Raw genomic sequence first — 19,975 nt, 5'->3', positions numbered from 1 at the left:
AGAATGCTTTCATGGAACAGCTGCAGGTGGCTTTCAAATACAATGAAAACTAGTATGTATGACATATTCACCAGGTATCACTTGAATTTAAAGATGTTGAGAATAATTGCATGTCTCCTGCTGAATCATAATTCCTTTCATGACCTAGTACGAAAGATGCCATTTGATATCTCCTCCTCAAACGTTACATGTAAGTTTGATGTCCCACCTTTACAAAGTCTCAATTCTCAGTTGTATCAACTTGACCATAAGTTGTGTAACCTTGACAATGACAATAAAACTTTATCTTTCACTTTTAAGTGAACTATTTCATTTTTGGATTAAGATGATCAAAAAAACCACACACACACACACACACACACACACACACACACACACACACACACACACACACAAAGTTATATGTAAGGTGAAAGAGTTTTAAAAATACAGTTTCCTTCTTTATATTTGGATTTGTTTATGAAACTGTTCTTTGGAGAATTTTTGTATCTATATCACCAGCACATGAGCAAAAAGTTATTAATGTCTCTCATCACTGCTTGCATCCTTTCTTTAGTTCCACTGAAGTTGTCTTTTTAATTTAAATTAATGGAACAAGGATATATCACTGCATTTGTGCACCCAATCTGTCTCTTGTAATTCTTTACACTGAAAAGACATTTACCAGTGAAATACAACATACACATTGAGAAAAATGATTGATATCTGTTTTAAGTTCACGGCTGTTTACAGTTCTGACCTACAGGTCAACCACAAATAATTTAAGTACAATTTTCACAAGGAATACTCATGGTTTTTATTTACCAAGCCCATGTAATGGTGAATGTGAATGGTATGTGTAAGTGGCATTTTTATTTTATTCTTTACCAATGAATAAAGAGAGTTAGGATACTCTTCTTTGAATCTAAGATTGCTAACAGAATTATAAACATTTCACCAAATAATCAAGTTTAAATTCAGCTGTCTATGTAACCCCACCCCCAGGTCTCTGGAGTTTGTCAAATTTGACATTCTTTTGCGATGGAGTCATCTTTAAGTAAAGGTAAGAAATAACAATTGCAATGCCAAATACTTTTCATTGTTGTTTATACTTAATACTAGGGCTAAAGAGTACAGTGCATAAGCCAAGGACTGCACTGTTTCCCTGTGCAAAGTTATGATTAAAAAAAAATCACAAATTTAAAGCACAGCATGATAAAAGTGTGCTCTTCAACTTTTTCTTAAAAAAAATTTGAACGAGTTATCCTATATTTGCTACATTATATCAATTCAGTGGCCTACATACTAGATGCATAAGAAATTGAGGTCTGTAGGTCAACTCATAACTGAATAGTAAGTCTCTGAAAATCAGGAAATTGGTGCCCTGCTAACGACTGGGTACACACCCCTGAGCCTTCAAACATGAATTTATCAAAAATGGTTAGAGTTAGGACAGTTCTATCTGGCAGTTTTACTATTAAGGCATGTAAGTCCATGTACCAAATATGACTTAATTCTGAAATGGTCACCTTTGGATCCACCAAAATATCTGAGAGTTTACATGTAATGGCCCTGGTTCAAGTCTTCTTGTGGGCTACGTTACAGTGATATTATGCTACATGATGCAATCACACAAAACAGTCAGACACATATACAGCGTGAGTCACTAACTACAGTCACCAAGAATAACTCCAAAAGTAGCATGGGACAATGGGGACCATAATATGACATTGGTTTTTTGTTGCTAGGTGGGGTCACTTCAGAGATATGAAGGTCAACTTGTTTTTTTTAAAAATGGGATGTTATAGTTTGGTACTTATTTTCTAATAGCGACTATCGAGGTGAATCCAATTATGTGTAACAATAAGGTCTCTGAAGGTCGCAACGGTGGCATGAACGTCCATTTACAGAAGGTGTTCGAAGTGATGACAATTGGTATCAATGCAGTGCTGCAATCTTCTTATCATGGATTGAGTGATATTCCTTATCACATCAGCACTTATCAAAGCTTATGCTCTGACAATTCTGTCTCGCATATCTTCAGGTTGCGTTGGAACGTCTTAATAAACAATGTCTTTTATGAATCCCCACTAGAAAAAAACCCAGAGGTGTCAAGTCTGGAGAACGAGCCAGCCACGATACATCTCCTCCGCAGCCAATCCAATGATTAGGGAATTGTCTCTGCAACTCATTTCTAGCCATTAGCGAAAAATGTGTGACACTTGTCCTTTTGATAGCACATTCTGTTCTCTCTTCCTAAAGGTATTTCTTCAAATAACAGACCTAATGTTTCTTGCAGGAATGTGGTGTACTTCCTACCACGAAGATTTCCTTCGATGAAATAAGGGCCTATAATTCTGTCCTCCAGAATCTCATACCATACATTCACCGACCACGGTTTCCGTGTGCAACTTGCCGTAGGCAACATGGATTTTCAGTTGCCCAACAATGCATGTTATGCAAATTAAACATTTTCATGGTTTGTGAATGTAGCCTCATCAGTAAATAAAATCAAATTAATAAATGTGTCATCCCCCTGAATCTGAAGTTGAGCCCATCAGCAGAATTCAGTATGATACATACAATCCATAGTATATTGTAACAAATAAGCCCTCGGTCACAAATATTAAATCAAAATTGACCTGGTTTCGACACTACTATGAGCGTCGTCTTCAGAATTAGACTAACTGTACTAAAACATTAGGTATATAGTACACTAATAAAATTAAAGTTTGTACTGACTCGAAAAGATGCAGTACTTACAAGTGACATATTAAAAATGATCTAGGCCGGAAAGGCTTGTTGCAACCCTTGTTCACAGTACGAGCAGCCCTTAGCGGCTCGCCATCTCACAAGTGTTCATGACATCGCCTTTCCGGCTTAGATCTTTTTTAATATGTGACTTGTAAGTACTGCATCTTTTCAAGTCAGTACAAACTTTAATTTTATTAATGTACTATAGACCTAATGTTTTAGTACAGTTAGTCTAATTCTGAAGACGACATTCATAGTAGCGTCAAAACCAGGTCAATTTTGACTTAATATTTGTGCCTGAGGGCTTATTAGTTACAATATAATTCTGACACGGTCACTGAACCTTAGCAGCTATGTTAGAAGTTTTACAATCCATACTAGATAATTCTTGGTGGAGACTGATATGGTAAGGGTGATATTTATGGCGATGCACAACACGAACAACACTACTCTGTCTCATGCCAGATTCCCTTGCGGTCTGATGAGAACTAATACAAGGATCTCGAACCACAGTGGCAAGAGTACCAATTTCCGTTTCCTCGTTAGTAACTTTCCTTTGCTGGATATGTTTCCGATGTGTTAAAGATCCAGTTGTTCTCAATTTATCATACACATATTTAAATGTACGACCTGTAGAATGAGTACTGTCAGCGTATAAATCTCTAGCTCTCACTGAATTCGATTGGCATTCTCCAGAAATGAGAAACAAATCGACTTGTTCTTCAAAGGAATACATCATTCACATTCGCTTGTTTCGGCGATACTAGTCTTATTGTTCCTATGAGTGTTGCATTGCGAAACAGTTGAATTATGTTTGCATGTCGATGGCACGTTACTTGGATACACTGTATTCGGCGAATATTTACTATTTGCACGATATACGAGAGAGAATTGTCAGAGCATATGCTTCTATAAGTGACGAAGTGATAAGAAAAACCACTCAATCCATGATAAGAAGAATGCAGCACAGCACTGATACCAATGGTCATCACTTCAAACACCTTCTGTATATGGACATTCATGCCACCTTTTTTACCTTTGTTGACCTCCAAAGACCTTACTGTTACATGTCATTGGATTCATCTTGATAGCTGCTGTCAGAATATAAGTGCCAAACTGCAGCATCTCATTTAAAAAAAGAACACAGCCAACCTTCATATCTCTGACACAACCCAACCTAGCAACAAAAAACCAACGTCATATTATGCCCCCCCGTTTCCCATGCAACAATTGTCCCACAAACTTTTAAGCTACTATCATACTTTCGGAGTTATTTTAGGTGGCAATAGTTAGTGACCTACCCTATATATACACTGCTATCCTACGACTTCCAGATCTGGATCCGAAAACAGCTTTGTCAGTTGTAAAGTTTCAAAGTATTGTGGACACGATTAAAGTTGATTTTGAGGCTCCATCTATTTCTCTTGCTCATACTGCACAAGGCACTCCGTCTCCAGTTTACGCTAATGTTAAAGTGAATAAAAGTAGATCTCACGTTAAAAGTCAAAGTAAGGTGAAACTTTCAGTTGCGTGATATATGTGGTGTGCTTCAGAATAAAAAGATTAAGTCTTGTGCTTAGTGTTTTCCAGATCATGATAGAAAAGCTTGTCCTTATAATTAAGCACAGTGTTTCAAGTATGGTAAACAAGATCATATCTATAAACTGTCTGTTTACAAAGGAGCCAGGGCAGGTACCAGTCTATTGCATGGCTACAGCGTAGTTCTCAGCAAGAAACTGTTTTGACAGCACAACCATTACAGCTGGCACCAACAAAGCCTCTCTTTTCCACTTTGTGGAAACCTTCCACTGTAGTCCACAGACAATGGAACAAACTTTTTGGCTGACTTTTAGTCAGATTCAGAAGTGTCTGTTTCCCTCATCAATAAAGACACATATGATACGACATAGGTAGCACAAGGCTACTGAAGCTTATTTCTGTTTAGTCTGTTTATAATTGACACAAAATACCAGTACTTTGCATGTGCAGTTTGTCAGAAACTTTGTGTGGTGTTACAAAGTGTGTGTGATTTCACATACTACGTCCTAAAAGCAAACATTTTTAATTTGGTCTTGTTTCATTTGTTCAAACTGTGCATACAAGATAATGTGTTACAAATCAATGTTTTGGCGACTCATTACAGTGTTTCTGACTTGTGCAATAAGTATAGTAAACTTTTTGAGCCAGGATTGCGAAGAGCTAAAGTTTTTGAGGCACAAATTACTGATAAAGATAATGTGCAATCACAAGACATGCGTCGGCTGTCATATTATCTTCCTCCTTTATATATTTAATAGTTAAAATGAAATTCCTGCAGAAAGAGAATCAAAAATGTTACCCTACAGCACTGAAGTTTGCTCTTTAATATAAATGTCAACGCGCTATGGTCTGTATGTATTACTGTCTCGCGTCCCCCTTGTGGTTATTTAAATTTCTTGAATGTCCTACCTACTGATAATGTTTCCTTTTCTGTAATGCTATAATTTCGTTCATTCTGTATGAAAATTCTACTAATGAAAGCAGTTGGTGTTCTCTCTAATGTCACATACTGGAATATGTGACAGCCCAACCCATACCTGATGCATCCAGTGCCATACGAAAAGGAAGAGCTAAATAGGGTGGACCAGCAGTTAGCATGCTGTCAATGCTTCCTTTACTTTCGAAAATTCAACATGGCAATTTATATCACATCTCCATATTGTGCCCTGTTTTAAAAATCTCATCAAATTTGGTGCATTAAGCATTGATTTAGCAAGAAATTTTCTGTAGAATCCCACCATCCCAAAAATGATTTGAGTTGTTTTTTGTTAGTTGGATCTGTGGCACAGGATGATCGCATCCAATCTGTGTGGTTCAGACTAAATGCCCAAAGTATTATCTGTCAGACAGAGGGAAGCAAATTAATGTTGAAGGATTTCAATGTAGATTTTCTGAAAGAATCTGACAGAAGTGACCTAGAAGTATTACTTGGTTCTTTCAGTTTGACATACAGCTGGTACAGGAAACCAACACACTGATAGATAATGTTTTTATAGACCAAGTTAAACTTGATAAAATAAAAACTTTTCTGTTAAGAATGGTCAATCTGATAATGGTGCACAGTTAGTTACAGTATATGACGTAGTTCAATACAGTTAATGCAAAAAGTTCCTCCAAAATAGTATGTTCAATTAATGATTTAGCAACTGCAAATTTTAGGAAAAGTTTGCAACAGTTTGACTGGGATGAGGTGTACAGAGAACCTGAGGCTAATTTAAAATTTAACCTATTCTGTGATACCTTTCTGATTATATTTGAAGACAGTTTCCCTAACAAAACTGTGAAATATAATTGTAAGAAACCATCTAAGAAGCAATGGCTTACTAAAGGGGAAAAATATATTGTAAACAGAAAAGATAATGGATCTTATAGCTAGAAGGAGTAATGATCTAGAAACAGTGAAACCTACTGCCTGTATTCAGAAGAGTAATTAAAAAGTCCAGAATTATGTGCATTATGTCTGTGATTACCTCATCTGATAAGAAAATTAAAACAATCTAGAATATTGTTAAAAAGGAAACAGGGCAACCAGGAGCACAGGAAGACTGTATTTCTATCAAACTCAATGAAAAGTTTGTTAACAAAGAGTCAGACGTAGAAAACATTCATAATAGCCATTTTTAAGTGTTTTAGAGAAAATAGGATCCAGCTATTCATCAGAAAATGCAAGGCAGTATATGGAAGAGGGAATACTTATGCAATTTGATAAAACTGAAATTCAATCCACCTCTCCTACTGAAATTATGAAAATAATAAATTCACTCAAAAGTAAAAGCTTGCATGGAACTGATAGCATTTCCAACAGAGTACTAAAAGCTTGTTCCCAATAGATAAGTACAATTCTCAGCAAAATACGTAGTAGCTCACTGAAACAGGGCTTTTCCAGATAGACTGAAATATGTTATTGTTAAACCATTGCATAAAAAGGGGATAGGTCTGATGGTAACAACTACTGCCCAAAATCACTTCTGACAGCTTTATCCAATCCAAAAGTCTTGAAAAAGTAATGTATTCAAAAGTAGCATTACATATTTGTAAAAATGAAGAACTAATAAAATGTCAATTTGGTAGTCAGAAAGGCTTTTCAATAGAAAATGCTATATATGCTTTCACTGATCATATACTAAATGCTCTGAATAATCAGTCACAACCAATTGGGATATTTTGTAATCTCTCAAAGGCTTTTAACTGTGTGAAACATGAAATTCTTCTACATAAGCTTAAGTATTGTGGTAAGAGTGGGATGGTGCACAAATGGTTTAATTCACATTTAACTGGAACAATGTAAAAGATTGAAGTTAACAGTACAGGTAGTCTGCAAAAATCAGAAGAATCCTCTTACTGGGGAAGTATCAAGAATGGTGTCCCAAGGAGGTCAGTCTTATGTCCCTTATTGTTCTTAATATATATTCATGACTTGCCACTCTATATTCATCAAGATGCAGAGCTAGTTCTCTTTGCTGATGATACAAATAGAGTAATCACACACAACAAACAAGAAGCTGAGGAAATTGTAAATAATGTCTTTCTGAAAGTTATTCAATGGCTCTTTGCAAATGGACTCTCACTAAATTTTGAAAAAAAAAATGCAGTGCATACAATTCTGTATAGTAAATGGAATAACACCATTGATAAATACAGACTTTGAACAGAAGTCTGTTGCAAGGCAGAACACTCCAAATTTCTGGGTACATGCTCTGATGAGAAATTGAATTGGAAAAAAACCACTGTTGATCTGCTGAAACAATTAGGTTCAGGTAATTATGCTATTTGGGTTGTTGCAAATTTTGGTGATTGAAACATCAGTAAATTAGTATACTATGCCTATTTTCATTCACTGCTTTCGTATGACATCATATTTTGGGGTAATTCATCACTAAGAGAAAAAGTATTCATTGCTCAAAAGCAAGTAATCAGAATAATAGCTGGAGACCACCCAAGATCACCTTGGAGACATTTATTTAAGGAATTCAGGAAATACACAGTACCTGCGCAATACATATATTCACTTATGAAATTTGTTATTAATAACCCACCCCAATTCAATAATAATAGCGAGGTGCTTAGCTACAACACTAGAAGAAAGGATGATCTTCACTATTCTGGGCTAAATCTGGCTTTGGCACAGAAAGGGGTGAATTATGCTACCACAAAAATCTTTGGTCATTTGCCAACAAGCATTAAAAGTCTGACAGACAGCCAACCAACATTTAAAAATTAAAAGAATTTCTGAATGACTTCTCCTTCTACTCAATAGACGAATTTTTAAATATGAAGTGGTGAAAAAAAGACAATAATAATAATGATTATGTTGTGTGACAAAAATATGTTAAAGTGACATGTCTCATATCATTGCGAAATGTCATATTCATGATCTATGGAACAAGTATTAATGTAATGTAACAGTTTACTTCGTAACTCATTGCCTGTCGCTTTATTCAAAGCTCTTATGAAAACAGAGACTGATATGTTAAGGCTGAGTGGCAGCACTTGGGAACATGACCTTCCTTCAAACAGGAATGCAGTATACTTCCATGAATCTTCATCTAAGGTAATCTCCCAGCAACCTCCTGTCAGGTCAACTGTACTGATATACTTTACTTCAAATTTCGCTAGCAGCTCCTGTATTGTAGGGAACCTCTCTTCCTGTGTCCCAAAAAGTTTGTGCATCTAACTCTATGAGCACATTGCTATCCACTTTTTTAACAATAACCATTATTGGACATTTCTATAATGTTCCACTGCAACATTCTTTCATTTTCTTTTTGTACTAATGACTTCGTCAATACTCGTATATGAAGTAGGTTCTGAAGTGAAATACATTGTGAGGTTTAATCTACGGCCTACGAACAAACTCTTCAATAACACCTACAATGCTGAAAATACTTTTACATGCCTATAAAATAAATAAATCAAATCCTTCTTTTCATCAATACTTAAGATTCTTTGATATGTTAACGTTATCAGTTATATCTGTTTCACTCACTTGTCCCATGTCTGCATGTAATTGGTGCTTGTCATCCTATTGTAGTGTAGCTCCTGTCATTGAAGTGAGCCCTAATCTAGAAGTTACTTTGCTCAAAATGTATGACACCTAAGTCCTCTTGTTGTTCATATGTGAATATCGGTGTCCCATTTTGGAAATTTAAAGATACATTATTGTCTGACAACCAATCTATGCCTAGAATCATGGGTACAATTCCACTGCAAACTTTGCTTGTTGAAATGTATGCATGTTTACTGTACACTTAACAAAGAATTCTGTGAATACTAGTTTGCCTATCACACCTGTAATCTATATTTGTGTGAGTGGTAACTGAAGGAAAGCATCCAACAAATTATTTCACTGTAAGAAGTTATAATTAACCAGTGACATGTCACAATCAGAATCTAAAATAATGTCTACAGTTACGTTACTAACAATGCATGTCAATTTTGGATTCATATATTCTTTTGTTTGTGTGTTATCTTCATGTAGTACAACATCTGTTAAACTGCAGTCATAATTGTACTAAATTAAGCTAGAAGAGATTTGTTGTGACTTGTTTTGTATTGCTTCAGGCAAGGGAGCCTCTCCCCAGAAGCGTATTACTTTTCCCTCTCCATGGTAGTAGTACTATTAAATATGATGATGTGAAAATTTCTGTAATTGTTCCCATTTATGTATCTATTCCCTGAATGATTATAATCATGTCTGTTGTTTACCCTGTTTCCTGAATTTGTAGCATCCTCTTTAGTGGGTGAGATCCTCTGTTAAAATTACTGTGTTGGTTAGTATTATTGGTAGTGCTGCCTGTGTGCCATCTTTCAGCTTGTCTTTCCACTGTATCTCCCTCTTCTAGATATTTCAGTAAGTTGTTCACTTTTCCCCAACCCCTTTCTAACAATTTGACCCTTACATGCCATGGTAACCAGCTTCCAATAAACACACCTGTCTTACAGGATCGTCTATATATTTTATTTTTTTGAGAGGCCACTCCACAAAATCTCTGTATCTGTATCCATACTATGAACTGTTATTGTAAGGTTTTAATCTCAAAAGCTCTACTCTCCGTTTCCTTTGGGCTCCTTCACTCCACTACTTAGAGTTAAATGCTGTTTCGAAGTCAATTAAGTTGTGAATTGTTCTAGCTGTAGCCTAACTCACTGTGCAGCATCGCTCATCACGTGCCTTATTACAAATTTTATCTTCTTAGAATATAATCAGGAATCAGGTAACATGCCCTTAAATGACTTTAGAAATAAAACTGGAAAATATCACCTGAAGATGAAAACTTGGGGCATTTCTGATTTAATCCTTTGCTTTGTGCTGTGGTAAACCCATCACAGTTATTAGGTACCATCTTGTTCTTTAATAACAGGTCTTCTACATCTTTTCTTAACTCTTTATTTGTCTAACCTAAACTCAAAACATTATTTATTGATATCATTGCATGTGTGTTTGTACTAAAACTATCACAGCTGTGAACTGTCAGTGCTCTTGACCATGCACATATAGTTGTTGTAAATGTATATTTGCTGTCTACTTTTATTATATACTCCTGTACAATATTTGTCCTTATTTAATTCAAACTTTTGCCATCTCTGTTCCACTTTGTTAATTATTACTGACAACACATCAATATTTTTGTCAGTATAACTATGTAACATTGTTTAGTATGCATCACTTCTTTTTTCTAACGTCACAATTCTTTGCACTAACCTGTCATTTTCTGCCTTGATATCATGTATGTGCTCTATGGTGCCACCTTGTTAAGTTTACACTATTTCTAACCACCTGTATATATCAGAAACATGATCAAAGCCCATGTTCAATCCTGTTTCCAATCTATCTATTCTACCATTAAAATGGGTTGTTGTTGTTGTTGTGGTCTTCAGTCCTGAAACTGGTTTGATGCAGCTCTCCATGCTACTCTATCCTGTGCAAGGTTCTTCATCTCCCAGTACCTACCGCAACCTACATCCTTCTGAATCTGCTTGGTGTATTCATCTCTTGGTCTCCCTCTACGATTTTTACCCTCCACACTGCCCTCCAATACTAAATTGGTGATCCCTTGATGCCTCAGAACATGTCCTACCAACCGATCCCTTCTTCTTGTCAAGTTGTGCCACAAACTTCTCTTCTCCCCAATCCTATTCAATACTTCCTCATTAGTTATGTGATCTACCCATCTAATCTTCAGCATTCTTCTGTAGCACCACATTTCGAAAGCTTCTATTCTCTTCTTGTCCAAACTATTTATCGTCCATGTTTCACTTCCATACATGGCTACACTCCATACAAATACTTTTAGAAAAGACTTCCTGACACTTAAATCTATACTCGATGTTAACAAATTTCTCTTCTTCAGAAACGCTTTCCTTGCCATTGCCAGTCTACATTTTATATCCTCTCTACTTCGACCATCATCAATTATTTTGCTCCCCAAATAGCAAAACTCCTTTACTGCTTTAAGTGTCTCATTTCCTAATCTAATTCCCTCTGCATCACCCGACTTAATTCGACTACATTCCATTATCCTCATTTTGCTTTTGTTGATGTTCATCTTATATCCTCCTTTCAAGACACTGTCCATTCCATTCAACTGCTCTTCTAAGTCCCTTGCTGTCTCTGACAGAATGACAATGTCATCGGCAAATCTCAAAATTTTTATTTCTTCTTCTCCATGGATTTTAATACCTACTCCGAATTTTTCTTTTGTTTCCTTTACTGCTTGCTCAATATACAGATTGAATAACATCGGGGAGAGGCTACAACCCTGTCTTACTCCCTTCCCAACTACTGCTTCCCTTTCATGTCCCTCGACTCTTATAACTGCCATCTGGTTTCTGTACAAATTGTAAATAGCCTTTCGCTCCCTGTATTTTACCCCTGCCACCTTTAGAATTTAAAAGAGAGTATTCCAGTCAACATTGTCAAAAGCTTTCTCTAAGTCTACAAATGCTAGAAACATAGGTTTGCCTATTCTTAATCTTTCTTCTAAGATAAGTCGTAAGGTCAGTATTGCCTCACGTGTTAAAATGGGTAGTGAATTCATTAAACTGTGTTTCTAAATTTGAGAGTTCTGTATCAATTTGTGCCAATATGTTTTCAACTCAGATGAACTTGTCATGCACATGTATAACTGTATTATTTATGTGAGTCAACTGTTGTAAAACTGGCTGTATTAGCACGGTCATGTTGTGCTCTATGTGGGCCACTGTATTATTCCAAAACTAAAACAAATTTATAATTATATATCGCAATACTGTAGTTGTAGCAAACTGCATCCAATGTAAGTTGTGGAATGGGTGGATGTATATTGACTGTAATAACCTGTTTGTAATTTACTGTATGTAAGAACACTCACCGTAACAACTGAACATATGAATGTCACGGGGACCATATCATAATCAACTAGTATATTCATAGAAGTTGTAGTAATAAAATATTTCACTTTAATCTCTGTATTCACCTGGTCACGCCACTGGACTTTGAAAAGAAAAAGAAAAATTTCTGAACCCACTGAGTTATGGTGTTTTGCACATTGTCATAGACAGCTGGAATGCTTTTTGCAGCATGGCACATTCTGCTAATGTTAGTACGCATGCCGTCTGCCAGCAATATGTCGAACTGCAACACCACCATGGATAGTTGCCGACTTGCTTGTTTTGAATGACACGTAGGGCCACTCATCTTGGGTGCTTCGGTTGTCTGTATCTTGTGAGATGTAGCTGAAATTCTTGATTGTTGCTGGATAACTCAGTTTAAATAGTCAATATTCTACTACGAATACATATTTTCCTTTGAGGTTCAAATTCTGTCTTCACTTTTGATAAATGAACTCTGGATGTACAATGTATTCTCATAATTCTAAGGCTGTTCAATTCTTTATCAACTGAGGTCGAATCGCATTGCTATAAGCAGCTTTATTCACAAACAGAAATTCCAATACATGCAGAAGACTGCTTAAAAGCAGATATTACTCAAATTTGTTGGATTTCACTTTTTGTGCCTTAGGCTGTACGGCTTCTTGAAGTTTCTGCACTGTAAAGTCCTTTATCTTGGACACTGAATAGTTACTTCTTTAAAATCATTATTTCTGAAAGAAGAATATATACCTTGACTATTTCAGCCTTGGATGGTTAATAGTGGCTTATTGTATGAGCATTGTTCCTTTGATTCCACAATGTTCCTCACTGATGTTGAGTTTTGTTATTCAGTTTTCAGTTTTATGTACTGACCAGTATTGTTTAGTTGTCTTCAACTTTTGTATTGCACCACGGTTTCCACACATGTCAGTTCAGTTAACTTATAAATTACCGCGCCACTGCTCTTCAGTTCCAACACTTCTGTGAACTGCTGACTCGTTGATAGTTTTTCTTATGTCTGTAGAAGAATTCAACTTCCACTAAAACCAGGATTCGTCAACTCTGGGTAGGTTGGCTATTATTATACCTTTAATTATGTAGTAATCTGATATTAATCAACTAGGTACATCTCGTTTTTAAACAAACTCCAAACTTCTGAAGCAAAAAACAAGTGTATCCACAATCGGAGTTTACATTATCATCATAATCTTCTGGTTGTTGGTATTCCTTGCCCCTTGATTCGTGCCGAAGATTCTCTGCCATCTCTGATTACTTTGCATGTCATGATGGCAATTACAGTTTTAACACTATTAGGATGTCAAGGAACTCATATAGAATAAATCACACAAAAATAAGAAAACATTCAAAAGAAGATTTGGTCCTTAATAAATCTTCTTACATAATAATAAAACTTTTAACTTCTGGATGATTTTTCCAGACAAACAAATGAATAAATTTACTGCTAATAGAGATTGTTCATTTACATTTGAAATGGGTACAAGATTTCAACCTCAATCAATGAATCCAAAAGCTTGGCTACAAAACAACTGTGAAATGTTGTATCCTCAGACTTTACTGTTGGAGGTGAGGAGGGAGTAGGGAAGTATGAATGAGGCAGGGAGGGAGTAACAGGAAAGTGTAAGGCAGGTCTTTTGCCTGATGATTCAGTGGCTGCACAACACAACAGAAGGAGTTCAAAGGGTAGAGCAAGTAAGAGATACAGAGCATGGAAGTGGACAGAGGAGTTACACAACGTAGAGCTGAAAAGGACAGGGAGGAGGGATGGAAATGGAGGAAGAGAGGGGAAGGGGTGAGTGGTGGAAAAGGAGGGAGAGAGGGGAAGTGAGAGGAGTAGACATGGGAGTGGAGGTGGGGGGAGAGAGTGAGGGAGGGAGGGATAGAAGAAGGGGGGGTGAGGGAGGGAAAGAAAGGGGGGAAGAATGGTGGGAGAAGGACCAGACTGGATTGAGGCCCAAGCGACACAAGCCACCTAATTAGTAGCGGTGCTTGGTGCACCAAACTCAAGAGAAGTGCAAGGGATGCCAAAGTGAAAGATTGTACCATAATATTCAATTCCATTCAATTTATTGCTCATAACATGTAATTTAACACGCTTGTGCATTTTCAACTAAGTATAAACTTTTTACAATTGCAATATTTTTGTTTACATTATTCCTTATTACATTGTAATCCATGATAAATTCAAGTTATATGGGCATTTTTGGATAAGCCACTGCTTGACTCACTTTTTAAAAGTATCCCCTGTCAATATCTTAACTTCATTTGGTAACAAGTAATTAAAAACAGCTCCTTTGACATAGGGGCTTTTCACTGTTAATCTTCTTTTAACTATATGAAAATCTTTTCTATGCCTTGTTCCACAGTTGTGGATATCCATGTTTCTTTTTGTAATCTTAGTGCCTTCTTTCACTAGCATTATAGTTTCTAGTATATTTATGCCATAAACTGTGAGAATATTGTCTACTGAATAGGGGTTTGCAAGAAGTTCATGGTTTTACTTCTGCTATGATCCTCAAGGCTCACTTCTGCAGTACGAAAACCCTTTTCATAATAGTTTGGCATGTCCCACGCCACAGAACTATTCCATAAAACAAGAAAGGATACACTAATACATAATATACAGTCTTACAGTTTCAGAATTAAGATATGGTGATAATCTTCTTAATACATATGGACTGACTGGGTATTATTATTTTTACAGACATATTCAGCTTGCTCCTTCCATGAAAGTCGATCATCTATGCATAAACCCAAGGATTTACAATCTGTACAGGTTTTTGGTAGAATTTCATCAATCACAGTATGTCTCTTTGGACCACTTGGTTTAAAACGAATAATATTAGTTTATTATTATTATTATTATTATTATTATTATTATTCAGTTCTCTCTTTCAAAAGTGAGCTCTTGCCTTTCAAATAGTTATGTATCTCTTTAGTGGGCTGGGCTGATTGCATAGCAGACACCAGATGTATCATCTGCATACATAGTGATCAATTGATTATTTTCAAGAGAACTTGAGAAATCATTTACATAGCATATGTATAGGACTGTACCTAAAATAAAACCCTGAAGAACACCAAAATGTATATTTTTGTATACTTGACGTTCTACTGTCCAGTGTTTCTCCATTTCAGTAGATAATCTCCGTGCACTGTTGTCTACCCTTTAAATATGTTTCTAGCAATTGCATGAGTTTTCCAGTGACACCACTCTTCGCAATTTTTGATAAGAGCATGTCATTATGTACAGGGTGTCCTACTCAAATCTCCCTGATTTCAAGGACCCAGGAGAGAAAAACCACAGTAGATATGGCAATGAAAAATGCACCACATTGTAGAGCAGCTTAAAGAATTTATATTCCCGCATCAGAAGTGCCAAGTATCATCGCCAGAGTGCAGCAGGGTCCATGAAGTGAAAATGGCGACTCCACAGCACCACAGGCAAGCAGTAGTGTGGTTTCCAGAAACAAAATCACTGATTACTGTGCAACGAAATTATCATCATGTCTATGAATGTGATCCACCTGATGTGAAAGCAATTAAGGAATGGTGCAGGAAGTTTCTGGCAACAGGAAGTGTACTGAAACATTCTGGCGGTGCACGTTATGGAGCTTCAGAAGAGACAGTGGACGACATCAGACAAACGTTTCTCAGAAGGCCACGTAAGTCATTTCATCAAGCATCTAGACAACTTGATGTACCTCGATCAACATTGCATTGTGTAGTTCACCAGTGTCTTCATATGTGTGCTTACAAATTGCAAATTCTACAACATCTGATGCTGAATGACAAACCAAGCTGACCACTGTTTGCTGTAGATATGCTGCAGCATATTGATATGGATGCCAGCTTCCTGGAAAGATGTTTATTCTCAGATGAGGCAACCTTTCATCTATCAGGAAGGGTTAATAGGCATAATGTCTGGAATTGGGGTTCGGAAAACCGACCTGTTGTTGTTGCACATATTCGTGATAGTCCTAAAATAAAAGTCTGGTGCAGGATAATGCACGACAGGATTGCTGGACCATTCTTCCTTGCGGAACAAACAGTGAATGGGTCAGGGCATAGGGACATGTTGGAGCAGTTTGTGTACCCTCAGATGGAAGATTTGCAACCTAACATAATTTTTCAACAAGATGGAGTTCCACCGCATTGGTCAATGGCTGTTTCCAAGTTCCTGGATAGGAAATTTCCCAATCGTTGGATCAGACGCAGAGGACCCATTGCCTGGCCACCACGTTCACCCGACATTTTGCCGCATGTATGCAACCAAAATGGATGGTATTCTTACGTTGTGACATCATATCACTAATGCGATTGCAACAATAACAGAGGAAATGTTACAAAGAACTTGGAAGAAATTGAATATAGACTCAATATTCTTCGTGCTACAACAGGTTCACATCTAGAGGTGTATTGATGATAAATAAATAAATTCTATGAGATGCTCTACAATATGGTGCATTTTTCATTGTCATGTCTACTGTCGTCGTCCCCCCCCCCCCCTTTCCTCCCAACACCGGTATTTGAAAGAAATCAGTGAAGGTTGAGTGGGACACCCTGTACTTTATCAGAAACCCTGCACATCACAGTTAGTAGTGAAAAGTGACATGGGTGGAAGTGCATAAAGGAAAAGTGGGAGGCAGGACACCAAATGATGTCACTTGTACAAAGAAATATTCTCTAATCAGCCCTGGAGATGGCTGTACACAATCTGTATAGGGAAGTAGTAGTGTGGAAAACAGATAGAGAGGAAAGCAAAAATGAGGCAGTGGGATTCAGTATAGTTGAGGTTTAGGCCAGGAGAATTGCAAGAGTGCAGCATACACCGGAGAGACAATTTCCATCTGTGTAGTTCAGAGAAACTTGAGTTTGAAGGGAGTATATACATGGCCTGGAACCCTCATTATTGTTACAGTATGGAAAGACTTGCATAAGATACATTATCAAGGAGAGCAGCAACATTATGTCTATGGAGCAGTGATCATAACAACAAAAACAGGTGTTCTGATGATCTTATTCTACAGTTTCTAAACTTTACATAATGGAAAGTACAAGATTGAATAACAACTATATGGCAAGGATAGACAGTGGCTCACCACATAAAAGTGGTGCTGAGTGATAAGCAGGCACACAGAATGCTGAAAATATTTAATCTTTTGGATACAGTCCTTCTTCAGAAGGAGAAAACCCACACAGATTCACACAAGCGTAACTCACTCACGTACAGCCTATCCTTCCAGGTGCTAAGGCCTGACTGCTGAATCAGGCATTAGCACCTCAAGATAGAGGCCATGCGTGTGAGAGTTGTGCTTTTTTTTGTGGCAATCTATTCTCTCCAATGGTTTGTTAAACATTATATAAAAAAGTTCACTGCCATTGCTGATCAACTGATCTGTGCCTGCTTTGTTCAATTTATCTGAGGCTGCAGTTAGCATTTCTAATCAATTTTGGGTTGTATTCCTCATACTGCATGTTAGTTGTATCCTGGTTTTCTCATAATATTTTCTTATTTATTGAACAATTGAAAAATCCAGGATGGAATAATGATAATATTATGAAAAGGATAATTGCTACTCACCATATGGCGGAGATCTGTTGAGTCGCATATAGGCACAACAAAGAGACTGTCAAACCAAGCTTTTGGTCTAACACGCCTTCATCAGAATTAGACAAAATACACACACACACACACACACACACACACACACACACACACACACACACACACACACAAACACACACACACACACGACCACAGTCTCTGGCTACTAAGGCAACAAGTCTGGCCTTCACAGCTAGAAACTGGTCATGTGTGTGAGTTGGGTTTGTGTGAGTGTGTGTGCATGTATGTTGTCCAGTACTGATGAAGTCCTGTTTGGTTGAAAGCATTGTTTGACAGTCTTTTTGTTATACCTATCTGACTACTCAGCATATCTGCTGTATGGTGAACAGTATTTATCGTTTCCATAATATTTCCTATTTATGGCTTTTTCTGTTGTCAAAAAACTTACTTTGTGTGTATGGAATCTTTTAAATCTGTTTAGTGTGTATCTAAAACTTCCTTACCTTAACAGTTTGTGTGTTGCAGGATGATTGGATCTGCTGTGTATAGATTTGCTGGATGCTATGGGTTTGATGATTTTTGTTTCCTATTGTGAGATCTACAAAGTTCAGTTTTTTACTTTTTCACATGTGAATAGGTGTTTGGATGGGCCATGTTGGTAACAGTATAACATTTCACACATGTAATTCATCTGTGAGACAAAAATGTTATCAACATAGTGGTACCTAAAAATTACGAGACCATCTATAAAAATGGTGGATTAAATGACTGACACCATCAGAATAAAAACACATAAGTTCAGTACAATAAACTGGAAATCATGTTGTTTAATGGATAACTGTAGAACACTGTGAACAAGCAAGAGCAAAGTGTAAGTGAACGCTGCTACAACTACGCGAGAGAATAAAGGCGTGACACATTATTTTGATCTGTTTTTTGTCATAATCTACAAAAACACACAACTGTCTGACAGCAACAGATTCCCAAGAGAGAAAGGGAAAAAAGTGGGTCAAGAAGCCTAAAAATCTCATCTCACAATGGTTAGAATAGTCCCACCATATCATTATGCTAATGTTTCTTTCCCAAGCAAATGTTTACTGATGCTGCAATTTTAAGTCTAATTTTGCAATATAAGTACTATCTGCGAAGACTTGTGTTGCAAATGGCATGCTGCATTAACTGTAGATCAGTGGTTTAATTGTGTAGATAGTCCCAGAAAAATTAAGTGTAATGTAATGGCAATACAGAATTAGATACAAATATAAACTGCAGTAATAATATAACGTTCACATATTCCAAGTACACATAATTTGCACCATTTATATTTTCCAAGAAAGTAAATAAACGGCCATGAAGAATGGCACAAAACAGAATAGAAGTGTTTGGGTGAACAGATACGTATAATTGTTTTGCTAGGAAGCAGGTGCTGTTAATTATGCTACTGTGTATGAAGCATGGACATAGAGGTTAAAAACATCCATGATGACTGGTCCATTTCCAAGTCATGAATAAAATTGCAGAATGGAGCAATGATTATGAATCACCACTTTGTCTGTGATTCATAACGTTTCAGACTCAGTTTCAACAACTTCTGTACCAAAAGCCCTTAAGAAGAAAGTCACTAATACAACTTATGTTAGTATTCTAAAGAATATACGTATCAATGTTACAGCTTCCATTATACTTCATTTTGATAACAAGAAATTCAGAATTTAAAAAAGATGGATGAAAGGGAATTCCATATCACTAAAGGTATCACATTCATCCTTAGATTTTGCAATTTTCTTATCTGTATTGTTATACACTATTCTGTATCATGCTTTTGTTTAAATTGGGATAGAAATTAATACTGAAAGCTCTAACATACAAACTGCTCACAACTGTTAACTATTATGTGTAATATTAAAGTTTGGAACTTACCTTTTTTTGCCCTAATTTTGCATCGCCTGTCACTGATTTACCAGAAACTGCACACTCTATGCAACTCACAATAATTTTTACTGCTGGCAGGTTGCCAGTGTCATTCTGCACCATTCCAAGTCTGGACATTTCGGGCCAATTTCTCAGCTCATCACAATTATCCCACAATGCATCAACCAGACATCTAGCATGATCAGGATACTGTAAAAAAAGGAAGAAACAAGAGTTATAATATAATTGCAACTGTTGTTTTGAAAGGCAAAAGCCTATTAACCTCTTTCAGTCAATTAACAAATACTTAAAACAGCTGAGAGATCCTGTAACAGCTGATTGTCATGTAACAGA

The 19,975-nt window shown here is 36.7% G+C and overlaps 1 protein-coding gene across 1 annotated transcript in view; it reads right to left on the bottom strand.

Moving 5' to 3' along the window:
• LOC126278687 (cohesin subunit SA-2-like) overlaps positions 1-19,975 on the bottom strand; it is a 381,965-nt gene that overhangs the window by 225,730 nt on the left and 136,260 nt on the right. Inside the window, exon 9 of the mRNA XM_049978948.1 lies at positions 19,631-19,831. Within this exon, the coding sequence (XP_049834905.1) occupies positions 19,631-19,831 (201 nt within the window). The remainder of the gene's footprint in view (positions 1-19,630; positions 19,832-19,975) is intronic.

This window comes from Schistocerca gregaria, chromosome 6, assembly GCF_023897955.1.
Source record: "Schistocerca gregaria isolate iqSchGreg1 chromosome 6, iqSchGreg1.2, whole genome shotgun sequence".
Classification (NCBI taxonomy): Eukaryota; Metazoa; Arthropoda; class Insecta; order Orthoptera; family Acrididae; genus Schistocerca; species Schistocerca gregaria.
Note: the sequence above shows the minus strand (reverse complement) of the source record. Positions and strands in the feature narration are given on the sequence as shown.